The 20,345-nt window shown below is 42.4% G+C and overlaps 2 protein-coding genes across 2 annotated transcripts; one reads left to right on the top strand and one right to left on the bottom strand.

Moving 5' to 3' along the window:
• Positions 1 to 576: 576 nt before the first annotated feature.
• Positions 577 to 7,674, bottom strand: hsd17b14 (hydroxysteroid (17-beta) dehydrogenase 14). The gene is made up of 9 exons (XM_034539789.1): positions 7,324 to 7,674; positions 7,177 to 7,215; positions 3,478 to 3,575; positions 3,231 to 3,297; positions 3,045 to 3,136; positions 2,462 to 2,566; positions 2,306 to 2,373; positions 1,345 to 1,441; positions 577 to 997 (listed from the first exon to the last, which is right to left on the bottom strand). The coding sequence occupies exons 1-9, from the start codon at positions 7,403 to 7,405 to the stop codon at positions 797 to 799; spliced, it is 849 nt and encodes a 282-aa protein (XP_034395680.1). The 5' UTR covers positions 7,406 to 7,674; the 3' UTR covers positions 577 to 796.
• Positions 7,675 to 13,269: 5,595 nt separating this feature from the next.
• Positions 13,270 to 16,979, top strand: LOC117735253 (potassium voltage-gated channel subfamily A member 1). Its single transcript, XM_034539778.1, has 2 exons — positions 13,270 to 13,944; positions 16,047 to 16,979. The coding sequence occupies exons 1-2, from the start codon at positions 13,270 to 13,272 to the stop codon at positions 16,977 to 16,979; spliced, it is 1,608 nt and encodes a 535-aa protein (XP_034395669.1).
• Positions 16,980 to 20,345: the final 3,366 nt, after the last annotated feature.

Below are 20,345 nucleotides of genomic sequence, written 5' to 3' on the forward strand. Positions count from 1 at the left end.
TTTTTTAATGAAAACCACGTGCATTCACCACCGTGTAGTATTAATCTGAGCAGTGTTACCAAGACACGTGACACAAGAAACCCTTCAGAAGTTGCTGATATATTAATGTTTTACCTCTATACTGCTCAAAAACTAGTTTAACAAAGATAAAAACAATATCATCTGTAGTCTTATTCAATTTTTTTAATTGGCTCTCTTTGGTTAGATATAGCTTGTTACAGGATGCATTATGTGACACACTTGGACCGGAAGTTCCTGTTTAAATCTGCACACATTTTTGATTTTCTTTTACCGACGGCTGGTGATTTCTTCTATTCTTTTATAACTGTTCAGATATATCTGTTGAACCATTGTTCATCTTTTTGTTCTGCATGTATCATATATATATTTATAAAGAGGACTTTCTACAAGCTATAAAGCACGAGAGACCTTTCAGACAGTTCTCTCAGACACCTGAATCAAGCTTTTGTGACGGAATGATTAGAACATTAGTGAATGTATAATCTTCATTTACATAATTAATCTGCTAAACAAACCGAGTGGAGACAAGTCAAGTTGATTCATTTTGCTCAATTTATTTCGCGTATAGAGTCAATGTGCTTCAAAATAAGACAAATAATGTAAAATACATTTATTAAAAAAGGCAAAGATCATATCTGACAAAGCATATATGAACATAAGCACGGGTTTACAGTAAAACAAGGGACTAAGATGAAGTATTAGCAATATTAAAAAAGGGAATAACAATAATAAAGCTTGCAAAGACATTAATAAGAAGAGGCTGATGGTCTCGATTCTACAGAGGGCGAGGAGTCAGGAGAGAGGGGGCGAGGAGAGAGGGGGCGAGGAGAGAGGAAGAGATCTGACTCTTGATGCCGTAGTTGAGTTCCGCTCCGCCGCTCAGCAGCAGCTCGATCCCGGTGCAGAAAGTCGCGTCAGCGGCCAGAAACAAGGCGGCCAGTCCGCACTCGGCCTCCGTGCCCATGCGACCCATCAGCTGTTGGAGGAGACAACGCGTCACTTCTCTTGCAACGTGCGCGTGTGCGTCATGTGAGGACTTCCCCGTGTTTGTGTTATATAGCTTTAAAAAACCACTGCAGCTCATTTTTGCCTCTGAGCTATTTACAAAGTAAACCAAACGTTGCAAAAAAAAAAAATCACAAATGACTGACAGGTTCCTTTTTTTAAAAATGCAGATTTTAACAGGGGAAAGACAGGATTTCAGTTTTAAATACACTTTTTTAGGATCAAAGTCTAGTCGGTTATATTCCTCATAAAACACAAACCCCCTCCGGACCTCTGTAGCCGAGAGGAGGAACCCTCGGTTCCACTGGGAGAACTTGCCTGGTGGGTTTCTCCCAGTTGAATGGTGGCTGCAGCATCTGGTGTCTGTCCTGCTAATTCCTTCCACAGAGGCGTGAGCACGTTACCTGGAGAGATGCTGCAACACAAGCATGTACATCAGTTACACACTTCAGACACCTGCAGCATTTACACGAGTTATACAAGGCTTGTATGCAAGTCAAATAGTAGATGATTTATCATTTAAATGCTGAAATGTCAGTTGAAAGTAATCATAATAGATACAGACGTTGTTATTAAGTAAATACATTTACTCGGTTGTGTTGTAGATTACATTTGAGGTACTAGTTCACTTAAATGTTTTTTATTCTATGATATTTCCAAGATAAATATTGTTCCTTTTACTACACTGCATTAATCTGATTGACGTAGTAACTCTTCAGATTTAAGTTTTTTTTATAAAATACAAGTTATAACCAGTTCTTCCCAACCTTTTCAGCCTTTGACCCCTTTCCCCCCCAAAAAAACAGGGTTTAGTCGTGGGGCCCTTTGTCACATTTCCCCTCTAACTTTCTCAGATTGTTTTATTTAAATAACTTTTCTTGAGACCCAAAGAGGTAGAAAGTATGAGATTTTCACAAATAGCAAAGAGCAATCATCTCACGACCCCTCAGATTTATATGGTGACCCCTTTGGTTGGGAAACATCTGAATTAAACAATCTAACTCACTAACTGACTAACTAACTAACTAAGCAACGTTAGCGTTCTACTTCTGCAGTTTGCATTCACGCTTAAAAATACTATCATAAAAATGGTGTTCGTTTGTGAAGATTATCCTGCAGAAAAAAAGGTGTAACTATCATAAAAGTTTGTTATAATGTTTATGTAATATATATATATATATATATATATATATATATATATATATATATATAATATATATGTTTCTGTAATAATCCAAAATGCAGTGTAAAAATGGGTTGTGACAGCATTTTGCCTCACCAGTTCACTCTCACGTTGTGGAGACTCTCGTCCACGGCCATCGCCTTTGTCATGGAGAGTATCGCCCCCTGGTGGAGAACAAAGCGCATTACATATCATCTCTCTTAAAATTGAGAGACAAATTCTTTCTTTGTTCGTGCTGGAGGATGAACTCACCTTGGTGGCGACATACGGCGCAGCATCTTTTTGGCCGATGGTTGCCGTCAGACTGGACACGTTGATGATGTTTCCCTGACGCTTTCGGAGGTACGGCAACACATACTGAGGAGAGAGTGAGACCTCCTTTATCACTTCAAAGATCCTACATACAAATGTGTGTTTATTTTATCTGAATTTATGAGGTTTTAATTAACATCCCTCTATTCATTTATTACATGTTTACTTATATAATAATAATAATAATATATCTAACTTTTTTCCATCTGAATTTGTAGAAAACCCCAATATTAACCTTCATCACATTGCTACTATTCAGATAAATGTCTGTATAAAATATAAAAAATACAATCCCTCCTTTCTTTACGTTTACATTTTATTATTATTATTATTATAATTATCATAAATAATAATAATAATGATAAAGTATTCAGTTGTGATAACATTTCACAATTCAGTTGCTTTTAAGAGTTAAATCCTTACAGCCCTTCTTTGCTTCCCTAGAAGTCAGCGGGACGTCATCATTAATAACCTTTGTAATAATTTAATTTAATAAGTCATTTTAAGAAGTTGGAGACGTTACTTTGGAGGCCAAGAAGTAGTTGATGAGGTTCAGGTTCAGCAGGTCCTTGAACTCCTCTGCCGTGGTGTCGTCGATGGGTTTATGAGGCGGGTCTGCAAAAAGAGATTAAAATGGTGAAGCATGAAAGCATCGTCACATCTGCTAAAGGAGAGGAGGAGGAGGAGGAGGAGGAGGAGAGAGACTCACGCCACCCGGCGTTGTTGACAAGGCAGTCGACGTGTCCGTAGTGCTCCACCGTGAAAGCGATCAATCTCTGTGGGGAGACACCAGAGGTATATGAACAGGAAACCAGTTGCAAACAAAAAAAAACACTGAACTGCTTGAGAAAAATGATGAACATGTTGTATTTGAATAATAAATCAGTTCCAAAAAACAATGGGACCCTCGAGGCTGATAAAGGTTACAGTCGTGTTAACCTGAAGTGGTACAATACCTTGATGTCATCCTCTTTGCAGACGTCACACGGGACATACGTGCATGATCCTACACCTGCTTTGTTTAACTCCGTCTCCAGAGCCTCACCGGCTGCACCTGTTATGTATGTTTTTAATTATATTAAAAAAATGTGTACAACTCCTGTACACTGTAAAAAAGGATTTGAACAATAAGTCATGATAATGTATTTTTGTCATTTACTTCAACTTATCATGATAAGTTATACAATTACAACTCAATTGTATAAGTTGTCGGTAGTTCAACTCAGGTTTTTAAGCCAGTTCAATAAATTGTAAATTTCAAGAAGTCAATTGAACTTAATACTGTGAGTTATAATGATGGTTATGTCCAACAGTCAAAAACAAGTGCCAATAACTGCCGATCCTCAAACGGCCACTTGAGAATTTAAAAGCGATTCAATTTCCATTAGACCCCCATGTTAAATAGTCAAATTCTACCCAGAAATACAAATGCATACAGCCTACTACAAAAAACAGTTTTATTCTCTTTAGCTAATTTGCCTCTTCAGGAACTGTTCAGGGGTGACTTTGTGTACAACTAATCCATTTACATTGAATTGAGGCTTATCCTGCATAACTTTAATAGGCGTTCACAACAAACGCGTTGCGAATATTCGCAACGCGTTTGTTGTGAACGCCTATTAAAGTTATGCATAATCGACCGTACCAGGTCGCAAACTGCGAGCTGCCTGTCAGCTCAGCTGCATCACTAACCAATGGAAAACCAGACGGCGAACTAACCTAAACCACGCGGCGGATCAATACGTTTTTGACAGCCGGATCACAAACGTGACCTGGACACTACCACGCAGTACGTAGGTTCAGCGAACCAAGTGGCGGATGAATATCGTTAGCTAGCGAGACGATGTACGTGAGTCGACCCTGGACATGCGGCGCGACAGCTCGGAAAGAGAAAGCCCCAGTGAGGTGAGTGACTCCATCAGCAATATCATTCAACCCAATAAGTCAATGTAAAGTAAGTACATGCTGTCATGTTAATATATTGTCTGTAAATGTATTACGCGTAAGCTTTGTTTAATGCGGGTGGTTCAGTATGGAAAATAGTCCAGTGTTAGCTAACATTAGTTTTTAATAGTCACATTTGAGCCGCGTAAACCCCGATAACCGGTTTAATTGGACCCGGAAACGACAGAAAGGTTGATTAACAATAGTTTCAATCAATTATAATATTTCAGAGGACATTTAGAAAAATGTAATTTAAAGCTAACGTAATGTTTTTAGCCAGTTTCTCAATGTAACTTAGCTTAGCAACAGGACTGTCTCCAGGACAGTTCGCTACGGTCAGTTTATGGACTATTTGTGGTGTGGCTAAAATATCAGTAGCTAATATAAGTACATTTAAAACCTAATTACATTTAATTAATATTTTAATCTTTTTGGATTTGTGCTGGCAGGCTAATGCTTTTGTCAAAACATGCCTCGAAAACGGGACCTCGTTATCTAGCCAGTTAGCTAGCTTAAGTTAAGGTTTGCACTAACCTACTTCTTTGAAGATAATTAGCTCGCTAGTAGCTTTGGCAAGCTATCTGTGTTCGCGCCACTTTCGCGTGCTTATGAATTGAAGTCATGAATTCCAGTCTTGAAGCTCCGCCTCCTTCAACAATGCTGACGCTAAAATATTAGATTTGAATTATTTAAAAAGCATTAGTAGATATTCTAGGCCTAAAATATAGTGCAGCAATATAAGATACTAATAAAATATATAACATGTTACTAAAATGAAGTTAATAAGAATAAATTCAAATGCTAAATATACAATGTAACAATGTCTGGACGGGTGGTTTAAAGTGTAACATTGGTTGTGTACATTGTAAAGTGATGAATAAAACGTGAATGCTTTTATCATTTTAAAACCTGTTATTCATCAAAATGATACTGTTAGGAAAATAGATTTGTAATCCAAATGACAAATTCACTTGGCTTATGATTTTGTTATTTAAAAAAACTCACCATAGGTTATGGAAACTACCTTTTGTTCCTAAGATCATAATTGTTTGTCCTATTACTGTGCAGTTTACTCTCTTAATCAAGTTTGCAGTTCATATGACTAATGGTTTTGCTATATTATGTTATTGATTGTGTTTCTGTGTTTCAGGTGCAGATGAAGTTTGGTTGCTGTTGATGAAGTGGAGTTGTAAGTTCTGCAGTTTTGCCTCATACAATGAAAAAACAATTGAGTCATTACAAAGACAATCATGGACGTGGAAGACGGGGTTTCAGCTGTATATACCCAAACTGTCTAACATTTTTCCAATCTCATGTGGAATTTACGCAGCATCTAAAGGAGCACAAGAAAGCAACCAATCCAGTTGCTAAAATTCGCTGTGAACTTTGTACATTTTCAGCACCAAGCAACATCAAACAATACTTTCTTCATTTAAAGAGACATTTGGGAAAGAGAGAGACTGTGAATTGCCCATTTGTGGGATGCTCTTTTAAATCTAGGGTATTCTCAACTCAAACAAAGTTCTCAGCTACAACTTATAAAAAAAGGACTCATTAGCTAGATCCTGTCAGTTGTTTCTGTTGTATTTAATGTTCTTTGTGAATAATTCTGTTTAACCACATTGTGGAAGTTGTTTTAATGTAAAATAAATTTGTTTTGATGCAAAAAAATAAATATGATTTTTGCCACAAGATTCTGTGTTTCTTATAACTATAAATTGTCATTTGAAACAATGCATACTTTTACGTAATATTAACTAGGAAAGTTATGTCAAAACGTCCTTCTAACTTAAATAAGAGAGTTGAAATCATTAGTTGGATAACTGAACAGAATGCATGATAATGAGTTAAATATCTTTTTAACTTGCATTGTTAAGTTGACACTACTTATTTGGACAAGTAAACAGAATGCATGATGATAAGTTAAATATTTTTTTAACTTGCATTGTTAAGTTGAATAAACATGTACTATACAGTCATGTGAACTTACATAGAGCAATCCAAAGCTAAAGTCAACTAAAAATCATAAGTTGTAGCAAATTGTAAATCCAATTTGACTCTACTTGAAAGTTTAAGGCAGCAATTGAACTTATGTTTTTAAGTTGAACCACATTGATTTTTATTACAGTGTAGTACAATTGTGAAGTACTTGTACTTTAGTTTTTTTCTATACATCTACTTATGTATACCTACCATTACTAATCAATGGTAAAACAAACTAGCTTATAAAACACACAGCCAGTGATTTACTAATGAATTAACCATTACTATAAAGCTCCTGTAACATTAGCTGCATTGACAAAGTATAACATTAAGCAGTAATAACCAATAAAACAATGTATGACGAATGTGAACCGTGTTCCTGCTTACTTAATACTTTTACTTTTGATTATCTTGTACTACTTTGTACCATTTTGAATGCAGCACTGTTAAATGTACTAAATATACTTCAAATTGTATTTAAGTACTACTTAAATATATTAAAGTACAACATAAATTGTTCCAAAATAGCACACTTTAAGTACACGTAGGGCTTCAAGTATACTAAAGCATAAAATTAAATATACTTAGCATATTTATTTTTCACCTGGGAGGCTACCTAATGGAATAGTTTCAGAGTTTCTTCTTTTAACTAAAGATCTTCTTCTTCCACCTATTATTCAAAAAGCTGCACTTATTGACTTAACAACCTGAATGTAAAGTTTACTCACCTTCTGGTGCACAAAACACCACTTTGGCTCCATTCGCCACTGAAAGCAACAACGAAAAGAAGGAAAGATAAGCAGAAAAGTGTCAAGTTGGCACTTGTTGCGCGGATCACTTCAGAAATGCACATTCTTATAAATAACAATAATTACCAAACACTTTGACAATCCCCCTCCCGATCCCTTTGGACCCCCCGGTCACGATGACTACTTTGTTGGAGTATCGCGGCGACATTTCGGTAACAGTCCGTGAACGCCTCGAAGGGGAGATATACCTGCAGCACGGCGCGTGACAGAGACAAGGAGCTAGTTCCTCCGCGTCAGCTTATCAGCATCACCGCGGTTCAACCATATCATGAGGGGTTGGCTCTGCTGCCTTCAGGGGCTGTTGGTAGTATTGGAAATCACAAAGTTCACTTGAAAAACTGTCAATAAAGTGGGAGATTTAGTCTTCAAATTGTAAATTTAAATAAAGGGTATTTAAAAATAAACATTACCACACCCTGGAACAACTTATATGGAACCTTTATTGTCTGCGACACAAAGACATACGTTTTAAATGACGTCATAGCAACGATGATACTTTTTACACAGACTTTTCATTTATACAATCACAAGACGACAGCTGAGAGGAACTTTGAGGCCAAATGTTATAAAAAGTACAGGAAACGTTTTATTCTTTAAACCAGACGACGGTTTTCGGTGAAAAGTCCGGCTACGTGAAACACATTGAGCCTTTAGCGCGTGCACGCTAAAAGAAAACACAAGGGGGATTACCAAAAGGATTCATCCTCTTGTGACCACAAATATCATCATCTATGTTACAGTTGTTGAGATATTTCTTTCCAGAACCAAAGAATCTTAAAAAAAAAAAAAAAAAACTCAAACAACCGAATGAGAGTCACTTCGCTTGCGAAACTGGAATTTACTCAAAGTGTTTGAAGGCAACATTTGCAAAGGGCTTCCTTGTTTTGGGAACAAGGTCCGCGCCCCGGTGGTTGGGGATACATTAACCATTTTTTTAATTACACATACAAATATTAAACCTTACAGTTAGTGATGGCGAGATGAAGCCTCATGAGGCATCGAACCACTTCAGCCAATTGGTTCGAGAAAGGGTTCATTACTCGAAGCTTCATGTGCACACGACACCACCTAGTGGCCAAAAGTATAATCACAGGCAGCTGTATCTGAACCACAATGTGATGCATTGAATTGTTGTGTCTGTTATGGCTGTTGGGAATGACTGAATTACAAAAATGTATGCCCAAATAATTTCTGTAAATAAATGATCACATATGTGCATAATAACATATGTTTTGAATGTATCCTGTGTGTGAACATTTTCCCAAAATGGTAGTGTCGTATGGTAAGGCAGGTGGTGTAATAATGTTATTATGTCACTTTAGGGAAATGGCATGGGCTTAAGCAGGCAGGACAGTGAAAGTGCTTGTGGAACTAGGAAAAGAGGACTGAATATGCTTGTGGAACTTGGACAGTGATGTACAGGACAGGGGACATTTTATTCATTTTTATTCAGAAATAACAGTTTCTCAACAGTTTTTGGTTTTAAATGATTCCTTTTTTTGGACACAACCTCTCCGGCCTTTGAAAACACCCTTTCACAGGGTACAGAAGACGCTGGCGTGCACAAAAACACAAGAGCTAGTCTATATAAATGTCGATAAAGAAATTTTTGCCTCTCTCAGTACACCAGAGGGTTTTCCAGCCTGCTTATATTTGGCTCAGATAGGTAGCGCTGGACCTCCACAGTGGCATCTGCTGTTACATTTTGAGTTTTCTGTGCCTCCATGATGCTGGTGTCCAAACGATGCCACAGTTTGCTACCTAAGAAGAAACCACAGATCATGTTACGAAGTGTTTTCATCGGAATAATTAATCTCAAAATGTAAAATAATAGATTACCTCCTGTGACATCATGAGAGGTGGAAGTGCTGAACTGTGAGACACAATAAAGTACTCTTGTTTCATGCATGCACCCACCCATACACACCTGCCTTGTAGGGATAACATAATTAGGATCCAGTTTGGACACAAATGCCCTGAATCCAACATCATCCACAACAGTGAAAGGCTGTGTGTCCTTCACTATCATGGAGACGAGGGCTTCATCCAGCTCTTGTTTTCTGGTGGCTGGTTAAAAGAGAATACATACAGTGTCTGTTACCTGTCTTTATTTGCACAATAAACAAAAGTGAACAGGGACAAATTGTGATGGTGCATTTGTATTATTGTAATGACTTACCATGGCTGGGTGAAGCTCCAGTTTCCTCCTTATTCTCATGCAAGGCACGGTAATGCCTTAGCATGGATGAGGTGTTGTTATTGTACCCCAACTCCCTGGAGCACAATGAACACCGCACCTTTAAATAAAATAAGAAACTGTGCAAAATACCGTTCTTGATAAGCAAACCTAATGAGTCTGAAATAGAGTTAGATGTAGCTTACCTTATTAGGAGTTATCAAATCAAAGTGTTCCCACACAGGGGAAATCCTCCTCTTCCTAGCTGGCTCCATCTTATCACCTATCCTTCTCACCTCACTCTCCTAACTCTCCAAACTATCTCTCTCTCCTAACTCTCCAAACTATCTCTCTCTCCAAACTCTCAACCAACAACACACATTTTGAATGGAGCCTGAGGGGTTTATATTGCTGTCAAACCTCCCGGAAAAATCTGAACCGCTTGCCGAAGCAGTCACGTGGTAAAGCCGGGTAGCGAGGCTTCGGACGTCATCATTTTTGGCTCCTCCCCTACATGAAGCAAGCCTCGATACGCGCTTCGAGGAAACGCCCCCTCCATTACTCGAGACACGCTTCGAAGCGTCGGCACATCTCGTAACAACACTACTTACAGTAGTACAACTTATAATGTTTAACAACAACGACTTCCGAGCACGACATCATTTCTACTATTTTTCTTGGTTTCTTGGTCAGGAACAAGCTTTGGATGGACATGAGGGAACAACTCCCCATGAGCTTCAGGACAGGAGGAGAAACCTCAGGAAGGCTGTTTCATGGTCGTATGTATGTATATATATATATATATATATATATATATATATATATATATACATACATACAAATTCAACAAAGCAACAAAACTATAAACAAAGGGCTCATATCGTCTCAATATTTGTTATTCTAAGATCCTTAAATACTTGATAGCCCCTCCCACTCTGCTGAGACTTCCTGGTGGGAGGAGCCTCTTAGAGCCCATCTGATTGGAGCCTCCAAGAAGGCACAAAACACAGAACTTCTGGGGGTGTCTCTCTCTCGTTAGGGCCTGCTGCACCAGCCTCCTCCTCGTGGAGCTTTAAATAAACTGAGTTTGGGTCAAAGATCTGCGTGACCTCCCTCTTTGTTGGTGGTAACAAATCTAACTTCCTGTTCGTGGTCTTCTTTTCTGTGACTGTAAAATAACATGTTGTCTCCTCTTGCCCACAGTAGTCACATGTGCCCGTATCATGTTTCCCTATTGTTTTGAGGCGTCCTGTTCAGCCCAGCGTGTCCAGGTCTCAGTCTTCATCACTGTTTCCTCTCTCCCGTTCCTTCTCCCACGTCTCATTTCTCCCTCTTTCCTCTGGACCGTCGTCCTTTTCTGTCCTCCTCCCGTTGCTTCTGCCACCTTTCCGCTAACCTCCTTTTTTTAATAACGCTTTTGGGTTCTGATTTACTGAAATTGACTGCAACATTTGTGCAGCTATATATATATTTTTTGCAGCTTTATCCTCATTCCCTTTGACAGCAACATGTGCTGGTACCCATAGCAACAGTACTGTCTTCTTCTGTCTCCTCGTCGGCCCGTTAACTCTTTTCTAAAGACTTTTTTTTTGTTTAACTCATTTCTGCTTGCCTGTTAATATTTGGGGTAACGTATCACGTGACCGATGTCAGATAACCTCGATAATTTAAAAATGGTTTAAAATGAATTCTTCCTGTGCAGCCCAGTACCAAAGGACCCGGTGGTCGTATTGTGCCTCTTTACAGTCATTACGCTTCTCTCTGGTTTGGGGTCCATTTTGTTTGTCTTAGAAGTTGTTTTGTGTCATTTTTTAATAGTTTTAGTCCTTTTGAAGGTATTATTCATCAGTTATTGTAGTTATTATTAGTTAGTCTGTTGTTGTTTAGAGTATTGTTGTTGTTTTTTCATGAGTCTTCATAATATGTACACTTCTCCCTGTAGTTTTTTGTCTCTTTGGGTAATTTTGTTGTTTTATATCCTTTCGTAGCTAGCTTTGTCCGTGGTTGTTTTGCCCCTTCCTGTAGTAGTTGTGTGTCTCTTTGTATTTGTTATGCACCTCTTTGTGGGTCTCTTCCTGGTTGGTGTGTTGGAGGCCCCTGACTCTATGAGGCCCCCCTGGGCCGGTGCCACACACCGAGATGCTTGGGTGTAGACTTCATGATGCGTCTAAAATAACCACAGACATCCAGATTTATATTTAATTCAAAATGACGGCCCGGACTGGCGGGTTCAGGTTTCATTTGCCCTGTTTTGAATTTGTGTACAATTCTGCACAAGCGCACGAGTCAAGTAGCCAATTAAAAAAACAGATGATGAAAGCAAAAGCTATATGGAAGCAGAAAAAAAATCCATTTATTCGTGGCTTTTCATTCACATAGTAAATCTTAATATTTGTCGTTTTAAAAACAAAACATTTTTAACATAGTTTTTGCCTCTGCTATGCGAGCGAGCAGGTTTATGTGCAAATATGCACAGCGTGTTTAAGAGAGACTGAGAGGTTAAGAGGTTGACATTGTTGGACAGTAAGAGTTGTTGGGGGCAGGGTAAAAGTGTGTGTGTGTGTGTTGGGGGGGGGGGGGGGGGGGGGAGTGCGGTGCTTTTGGAGAAGGAGATGGTGGAAGATTGAATTTCGTCCCCGACAGCATTCCCCGGGGTCGCACCGAGCGTGAGAGCGAGCACCACTGAGGACCGTGAGGAGTGACCTACAAACGAGCGTCAACTATCTGAACTCCACCCGCGTCCGCAGATTAACGCCGCAGCAGCAGCCCCCCCCTGAGGGAGCCACGCTGCTCCCTCTGCCACCTCCTCCTCCTCCTCCTCGTTCCGGACGCCACGATGAGAGCCTTGATACACAGAAGAGGGGAAAGGTCAGACCGAACGGCGGCACCCATGAGGTGGAGGTGCAGCGGGAGACGGCCATGGTCAATCTCTCGGAGGGGTGATTAGTCTGAATCGGCGGCTCTGGCGTGGCGGACTGGTGAGAGGAGGTTTTCAACTGGGAGAACTGGACATGCTGATGAACTGGTGATGAGCATGAAGCCGACCGCATGTGTGGAGCTTTTATTGCACGGTGTTTGCATGATGTTATTTACTGTACAGAACATAGTGGGGGAGCTAAATACATCTTCTCATTAATGTCAGAAATAGGGGACAATTTCATTCCCATTCTGCTTTTTTTGGTCCGTGTTTTAATTGTTTCATTATCACAATTCAAGCAAATACAAAGAAACTAGCGTGATCTGAACAAATTCTGATTTTAATATTTCAATAACATTGAAATATTCCGGGGAAATAATGTCGGGTGTGTTCCCGACCGTTGTATTTCATGACAAAACTAAGGGACAATTTATTTCTGCTGCACGATGGTGTAGTGGCTAGCACTGTCGCCTCACAGCAAGAGGGCCGCGGGTTCAATTCCCGGTCGGAGCGGTCCTTCTGTGTGGAGTTTGCATGTTCTCCCCATGGCAGCGTGGGTTCTCTCCGGGCTCTCCGGCTTCCTCCCACAGTCCAAAGACATGCTGCAGGTTAATTGATCTCTAAATTGCCCATAGGTGTGAATGTGAGAGTGAATGGTTGTATGTCCCTACATGTGCCCTCGATGGACTGGCGGCCTGTCCAGGGTGTCCCCTGCCTTCGCCCTATGTCAGCTGGGATAGGCTCCAGCGCCCCCGCGACCCTAATGAGGATAAGCGGTATTGAAAATGGATGGATGGATAATCTTCGTGTGCTTTCTTTTGGCTTTTATCTACAGATGTTTCCCTGTTCGGTTGTTTCGTTCACAGAGTGAAGAGGCGAGAAAAGTAAGACGAGAAACACGAGAACGGGAGACTGAGCGATGGACGATCAAGACAAAGGAGGAGGAGGGCAGACAAAAGAAAACCAGGAGGTCGGCGATGAAGAAAAGTGGACCAAAGACAAACACAACAAGCTGGAGAAGGAAATCAGCGGGAAGGAGCCGAGCGGCGAGGCCAAGAAGGAGAAGCGCCGCTGTCCGTGGAGGAGCGGCTGGGCTCTGGCCGAGCGGCTGGCCATCAACGTGTCGGGGATGCGCTACGAGACCCAGATCCGCACCCTCGCCCAGTTCCCAGACTCCCTGCTGGGCGACCCCCGCCGCCGCCTCCGCTACTTCGACCCCGTGCGGAACGAGCTCTTCCTGGACAGGAGCCGCGTCTGCTTCGACGCCATCCTGTACTTCTACCAGTCCGGCGGGAGGCTGCGTCGGCCCGCCAACGTCCCCCTGGACATGTTCCTGGAGGAGCTGCGCTTCTACGAGCTCGGCGAGGAGACCATCGACCGGTACAAGGCGGACGAGGGCTTCCCCAAGGAGGAGGAGAGGCCCTTGCCCGCCAATGACTTGCAGCGGCGCATCTGGATGCTGTTTGAGTACCCGGAGTCCTCCAGCGGAGCTCGGATCATCGCCATCATCAGCGTCATGGTCATCGTGCTCTCCATTCTCATCTTCTGCCTGGAGACTCTGCCCGAGTTCAGGAACGAGAAGGAGCAGAGGGAGGTGAGGACGGGCTGCACGGTGATCAGAGGTTTACACCGCGAGATGAGGTTGAACATAGGGAGGACAAGGTGTCACCTTGTCAAACATAAACCAGCTCACTAAGGGAGAGAAAAAATACCTCAGGGACGGTTAGAAACATCAAAGATAAGAATTAAGATCGAGGGAAAGGGTGAAAGCAGCAGACAGGGAAGGGGAGGCCAGGGTTTTATTTTTCTCCCCCCACCCCCTCCGAGATTATTTTGGACTCGTCGTAAAATCTGATCCACTCAGATTGAGGCGAAGGAGATGAGGAGGGCAGGGTGGAAAAAACAAGAGTGAGGAAAGACGAGTGCAGGCTAGAGCGTGTTGGACAGGAGGTCCACGGCGTGCAGATGATATGCCCCGTCGGCCACTCGAGGACGACTGCCAAAAGCCGCAAGCGCATTCGGGTTAGAGTGGATACTTAAGAAGTTATCGAGAAGGAAGAGAGAGAGAGAGAGAGCGTGGAAAGAGTTAAGAGGTAAAAAAAGGCGTGTGAAGTGAACGGAAGGAAAGGAGATGACCTTGTCTCGCGTTACCCCTTAGAGAGCTAAAGGGCTAAATATAGACGGAAGGACAACTCTAAGAGCACATCAACACATACACCAATGTCCGTATTAATAAACGTGGTGACTCATCGGCTACAAACTGAAAAACAGGATGGAAAAGAGGCTCACGGTCAGATCAGCTTTTCTGATGACCGCCATGAAATGAAATTAGCCTCGCCTGCACCCCCTGTAGCCCCGGAGACGAGGCACATTCTGGAGGTTTGGGCAGCAGAAGTGACACCGCTGCCGCGCTCGCTGGATTTACGTGTGGTCCCCCCCCCCGTCACTACATTTCGCACAACAACGGCACACAGAAAAATGGCCGCCACTCTGACCGTCCTGCTACGTTTATTTAAATAAGAAACGTTCCGTTCGACTTCCATTTCTCTTTCTATGGGCCGTGAGCGCTGACATGCCGACGTTTGTGATGTGACGTGTGTTAAACACGCTGACATTTAACATGCTAGTTAGCATTGAAGCACAAACTAAGCATCTCTCGGGTTCATCCTCTGGGAACCGCGTATGCTTGTTAAAAAAACTGTAATTGCAATCCATCCAATATTTGTCGAAGTATTTCAGTCTGACAGCCAGACTGAGACCGGCGTTCCGGCATTAAAGTCCAGGAAGCTTCCTGGACGTTCTCCAGTTGTCACCCGAGCTACTGTAAGTTTCTAGTGGTGGCAGAAATCTCAGAGGCGGAGATCTCAAAACTTGATCTCAAAATGAAACGAACTGACGGCTGGACTCCAGTGAGAACCACCCCCCCCCTTTTTATGATGCAAGGCCAATCTGTGTGTGTGTGTGTGCCATATATAATTAACTTGGTAAATGTTGTAGACAGTTTTGTTGGCGTAAAGAGGCTCGAGGGCATGAGCTGGAACGGAGAGAAACACATAAAACATATTAATACACATAGCGTTGGGGACAATATGTGCCGCGAGGCCACCGGCGTCCCGGAGTAACTCGATCTCACTTGTTAAAAGACACTAATGCCCAGCCATTTCAAACCCGCACCGACTTCCCAGAAAGAAACAAGCAGCCCAGTTAAACGAAGTGTCGGGTGGCCGCGCGGTTGCCGTTGCCGGAGTCCGCGGCGCTGTAACGCAACCCAGCGTCACATGAACTTAATGTTGTTTTTTTTGCGTGTGTGTTTAAATATAGAGAAACTAGATTTATATAAGAGGAAAATTAAAGCCTGCTGGAGTGAAAATGGAGAGGAGGGGAAAGTTAGCACCGTATCACAGATCTCACGGGGCTCGGTCAGACCCCGATGACAGGTGTCATAGCCCGAATGTGCTGAGGGCAAACTTTAAGAATAATTGCCTCTTCTCACTGATCTCGTGTCCTTGTTTCCTCTCCTGTAAACATCGTCTCCATGGAGACATTCATGATAGCCTCACCTTCCCCTCCCTTGTATTTCTCACCTCGTGTTGGATAAACATCACATGATAGAATTGGTATCATGTGCAACTGTAACGACTTTTTTTTTTTTTTTTTTTTAATCCCCCGTCATTTGTTGTTGTTGTTGTTTTACAGCAATTCATCACCATGCCTCACCCCACCATAGCGAACGAAACCATCCTGGTCCCGCCCGTCTTCAACCCCTTCCAGGACCCCTTCTTCATCGTGGAGACGATCTGCATCATCTGGTTCTCCTTTGAACTCGTCGTGCGCTTGATCTGCGCCCCGAGCAAGGTGCACTTCTTCAAAGACGTCATGAACACCATCGACTTCTTCGCCATCATTCCCTATTTCGTCACCCTGGGCACGGAGCTGGCCAAGGACAAAGGCGCGCAGCCCTCCGTGTCCCTGGCCCTCATCAGGGTCATCAGGCTGGTGAGGGTCTTTAGGATCTTCAAGCTCTCTCGTCACTCCAAGGGCCTCCAGATCCTGGGCCAGACGCTGAAGGCCAGCCTCCGGGAGCTCGCCCTGCTCATCTTCTTCCTCTTCATCGGAGTCATCCTCTTTTCCAGCGCCGCCTACTTCGCGGAGGTGGACAGCCCCGACACGGCGTTCACCAGCATCCCCGAAGCGTTCTGGTGGGCCGTGGTGACCATGACCACGGTCGGCTACGGGGACATGTACCCGGAGACGGTCGGGGGCAAGCTGGTGGGCTCCATGTGCGCCATCGCCGGCGTGCTCACCATCTCGCTGCCGGTGCCCGTCATCGTGTCCAACTTCAGCTATTTCTACCACCGCGAGTCGGAGTGCGAGGAATCGACCGGGTACAGTCACGTGTCCACGTCGCTCTGGGAGGGGGAGGGCGAGGAAGAGGGGGAATACGAGGAAGGGGATGACGAGGGGCACGAACACATGGGAGATTATGCACCCCTGTATGGGCAGGACAGCAGGGCCGTGTGCCCGCCGCTCAATGGTTCTCTGCTGGCGGGGCTTTGTACCGGACAGGAAGCTGCCGGTCGCAGAGGGATAAACTTCTACCTCAACGAAACTCTGGTCACTCAGGTTTAACAGAGAGACATTTTAACGCTGCCAAGCAGCAGGAGGAGGAGAGCGCACGAGAAAACTACAACGTGCACACAAAGACTCACACCGATTTAAGCTCTCATTTGAGGCTTTTGCTTTGGTTTTTGTTTGACTTTCTTTTCTTTTTTCTTTCTTTCTTTTTTTACAGTAAACATCTGTTTTTTTTCTCATTGAATAAATAAAATCTGATGTTTGGAAAAAGACTGCAGGTTGTTTGACAAAAACGTACCGCCTTGTTTAAGACATGGCCAGAGTCCTCAAAGAATCGTAAATAAATAACATGTTCCACCTGCTGCACATTAAAGTAGCTTCCTAAACAAAATAAGCCTTTTTGCTTGTTTTGGGTAAGAATTCTTTTTTTATTAATTAGACAAATGGTAAAAGTTTCAGCCATTGCTTCATTTTTACGGGTCCATAATTTACTTTAATCATTTCCTGGGAAGTTTTCTGAAATTAACTATATGAAATATAGCAAATTAGGAATTTCCCTCAAAGAAAAACCTTAATTCAGTCAATACCTTTATTATTGGAAGCTCTATTGGAAGCTCTATTCTCCATATATATATATATAGTTTATTCATGTTCAGGTGACCTGCAGACTCGGTTACACTGGCAACTAATAATATTATAAATACCAAACTACGTCATCCTTTCAAGTAAACTTCATAGAGATCCCGTAATATGAGGCAAGTTACAGTCACCATCTTTGTTTGGCTGAATAAAAGAGTTGCAGCTTGGAAAGCAGGTTAAAAATACATATGTGTGTTTACTGTGCAGCAGATGGACGATGCTTCGTCCCAGCTGGATGAATATTTGAGGAATCTGAAAATGTCTTTAAAACCTAAAACAATTACACCACGTTATCAAATGTTTTTGTGTGTGTAATGTGTTCCAGAAACGTGACAATATAAAGTGCGAGGAAGCCCCCCCCATGCACGTGATGGCGTACGAGCTAACCGTACGGCGAGGTGTCGGTGCCCTTTGCTCAGAGTTATGGCAGAAATGCACCGGTTTGTCATCCGGTCGCTGACGTCGACCACAAAGAAGACCGGCCGGCGTCGGTGCAGACGGAGTTTTGTTTGTTACACACAGCGGCGTAATGGATACAGCCTGGAGACGTGTGCGTGTGTGTGTGTGTGGAGAGAGTCGATAAGCTGACATGTTCTACTGTGGCGGGAGACCGAAGCCACGCTGAACTCTGGTGGTCCGACGTGGCGACTGTGGGCTGCAGCGTGTTCGTCGCCACGGCGACAAGGTCACCTTTTCCCCTCTTTAACTCCCCGTCTTAAACTGCTGCAGAGCATCGAGCGTTGTGGAGGAACAGCGCGGCCTTTAAAACCACTTTTAACACGCAGTTTTTATATTTCTGATTGGTGATTTCGCTAAGAGTGAATGTTTATTTTTTATGAGTTTTTGTTTCTTTGAGAGCTTCTTTGTTTAACTTTGTAACAATTAACTATAAACGGTCAAATCTTTCATTAACGTGTCTCTGACTTGGATCCCAATTGTTTCTGCAGGAATGAGTCCTAAAGCTCGGAATGAGTCGGCATTTTTTTTGCACTTTCTGTTTGTTTTAAATGTGGGTTTTTTTTCATTAGTTTTTGGTCAAAGGCCTGAAATAAGGTTTGTGGTTAACACACGCTAAAGAGAAATGTTATGTTTTGTACTACGTCATTGAAAACCGCAAACTCGTGAAGCTTTTACGTGTCTTAAAAAAAGCGGCAACAATTTGAAGTCATGTGACCGGGGTGGGCGGGGGGTGGGTGTAGTTTATAAGCTAACGTTAGCATTTGTTTACTTCCGCAGGTTGCATTCGCGCTTCATAAATCATAAAGTGGAGTTTATCTAAATGTTTTATTTTCTGTACCGATTTAAAAACCAGTAGAATGATCCCATCGGCTTTTTGTGGACGCTGTAACTTCCTGGTTCGCCTACAAAAATACAGAATTCATCGAATTGTCCGCGAATACTTTCTAAGACCAACTTTGTGAAGTAATCCCTTCTTCATTTACATTTTTACAGGTGTTTCATTCTCACTATGAGAAGTTCAAAATGATCTTAAATCAGCTTCTCAATGGAGGAAAATCTGTCCATAAAATATTTAGACAATACTAAAGACTACATACAATACAGCTAAATACACAGATTCAAGCAGAACTAGCATGATTTAGTTAAATATGTAGCAGATAAACTAGTTATTTTGCAGGATTTTTTAGCAGCTTTTTTGCAAAATCCTTGTCACCGTTTGAACTGATATGTATTTTACGCAGACTTAAGAAACCGTTTCCAAGCCTAATGGAAGTGAATCTGAGATACTTTTATACGTCGTTTTGACTGTGTGGCTGTATGCGACCTGCATATAGTCTGAAGACAGATGTGGCTGTGCATATGTATGTATACACACACATGTCTTCCTTTATTTAATAAAGATCATATTTTAATCACTCAGGTCGTGGATTTTGTGAATTCCTTCCACGTGACTCGCTGTTGCATGTTTCACTGTGCCGCATGTTTCACTGTACCGCATGTTTCACTGTACCGCATGTTTCACTGTGCCGCATGTTGCACTGTGCCGCATGTTTCACTGTACCGCATGTTTCACTGTGCCGCATGTTTCACTGTGCCGCATGTTTCACTGTACGTCATGTTGCTCTGTGCCGCATGTTGCATTGTATTCTGCATGGTGCACTGTACTCTGCATGTTGCATTGTGCTGCATGTTGCATCGTGCTGCATGTTGCACTACTCTGCATGTTGCACTGTACGCTGCATGTTGCATTGTACTCTGCATGTTGCATTGTTGTACTCTGCATGTTGCACTGTACTCTGCATGTTGCATTGTACGTCATGTTGCACTGTACTCTGCATGTTGCACTGTACTCTGCATGTTGCATTGTACGTCATGTTGCACTGTACTCTGCATGTTGCACTGTACTTTGCATGTTGCACTGTACTCTGCATGTTGCATTGTACGTCATGTTGCACTGTACTCTGCATGTTGCATTGTACGTCATGTTGCACTGTACTCTGCATGTTGCATTGTACGTCATGTTGCACTGTACTCTGCATGTTGCACTGTACTCTGCATGTTACACTGTACTTTGCATGTTGCACTGTACTCTGCATGTTGCATTGTACTTTGCATGTTGCACTGTACTCTGCATGTTGCACTGTACTCTGCATGTTGCATTGTACGTCATGTTGCACTGTACTCTGCATGTTTCACTGTACTCTGCATGTTACACTGTACTTTGCATGTTGCACTGTACTCTGCATGTTGCACTGTACTCTGCATGTTGCATTGTACGTCATGTTGCATTGTACTCTGCATGTTGCATTGTACGTCATGTTG

The sequence above is a fragment of the Cyclopterus lumpus genome, chromosome 8, assembly GCF_009769545.1.
Source record: "Cyclopterus lumpus isolate fCycLum1 chromosome 8, fCycLum1.pri, whole genome shotgun sequence".
Taxonomy (NCBI): Eukaryota; Metazoa; Chordata; class Actinopteri; order Perciformes; family Cyclopteridae; genus Cyclopterus; species Cyclopterus lumpus.

Coding starts and splice junctions, on each gene's coding strand:
- hsd17b14 (XM_034539789.1), bottom strand. CDS start 7,405: ATGTCGCCGCGATACTCCAACAAAGTAGTCATCGTGACCGGGGGGTCC. Junction 1,442..2,305: donor CACAACGTGAGAGTGAACTG/GTGAGGCAAAAT, acceptor CTTGTGTTGCAG/CATCTCTCCAGGTAACGTGC. Junction 998..1,344: donor AACTGGGAGAAACCCACCAG/GCAAGTTCTCCC, acceptor CTCCTCCAACAG/CTGATGGGTCGCATGGGCAC.
- LOC117735253 (XM_034539778.1), top strand. CDS start 13,270: ATGGACGATCAAGACAAAGGAGGAGGAGGGCAGACAAAAGAAAACCAG. Junction 13,945..16,046: donor ACGAGAAGGAGCAGAGGGAG/GTGAGGACGGGC, acceptor GTTGTTTTACAG/CAATTCATCACCATGCCTCA.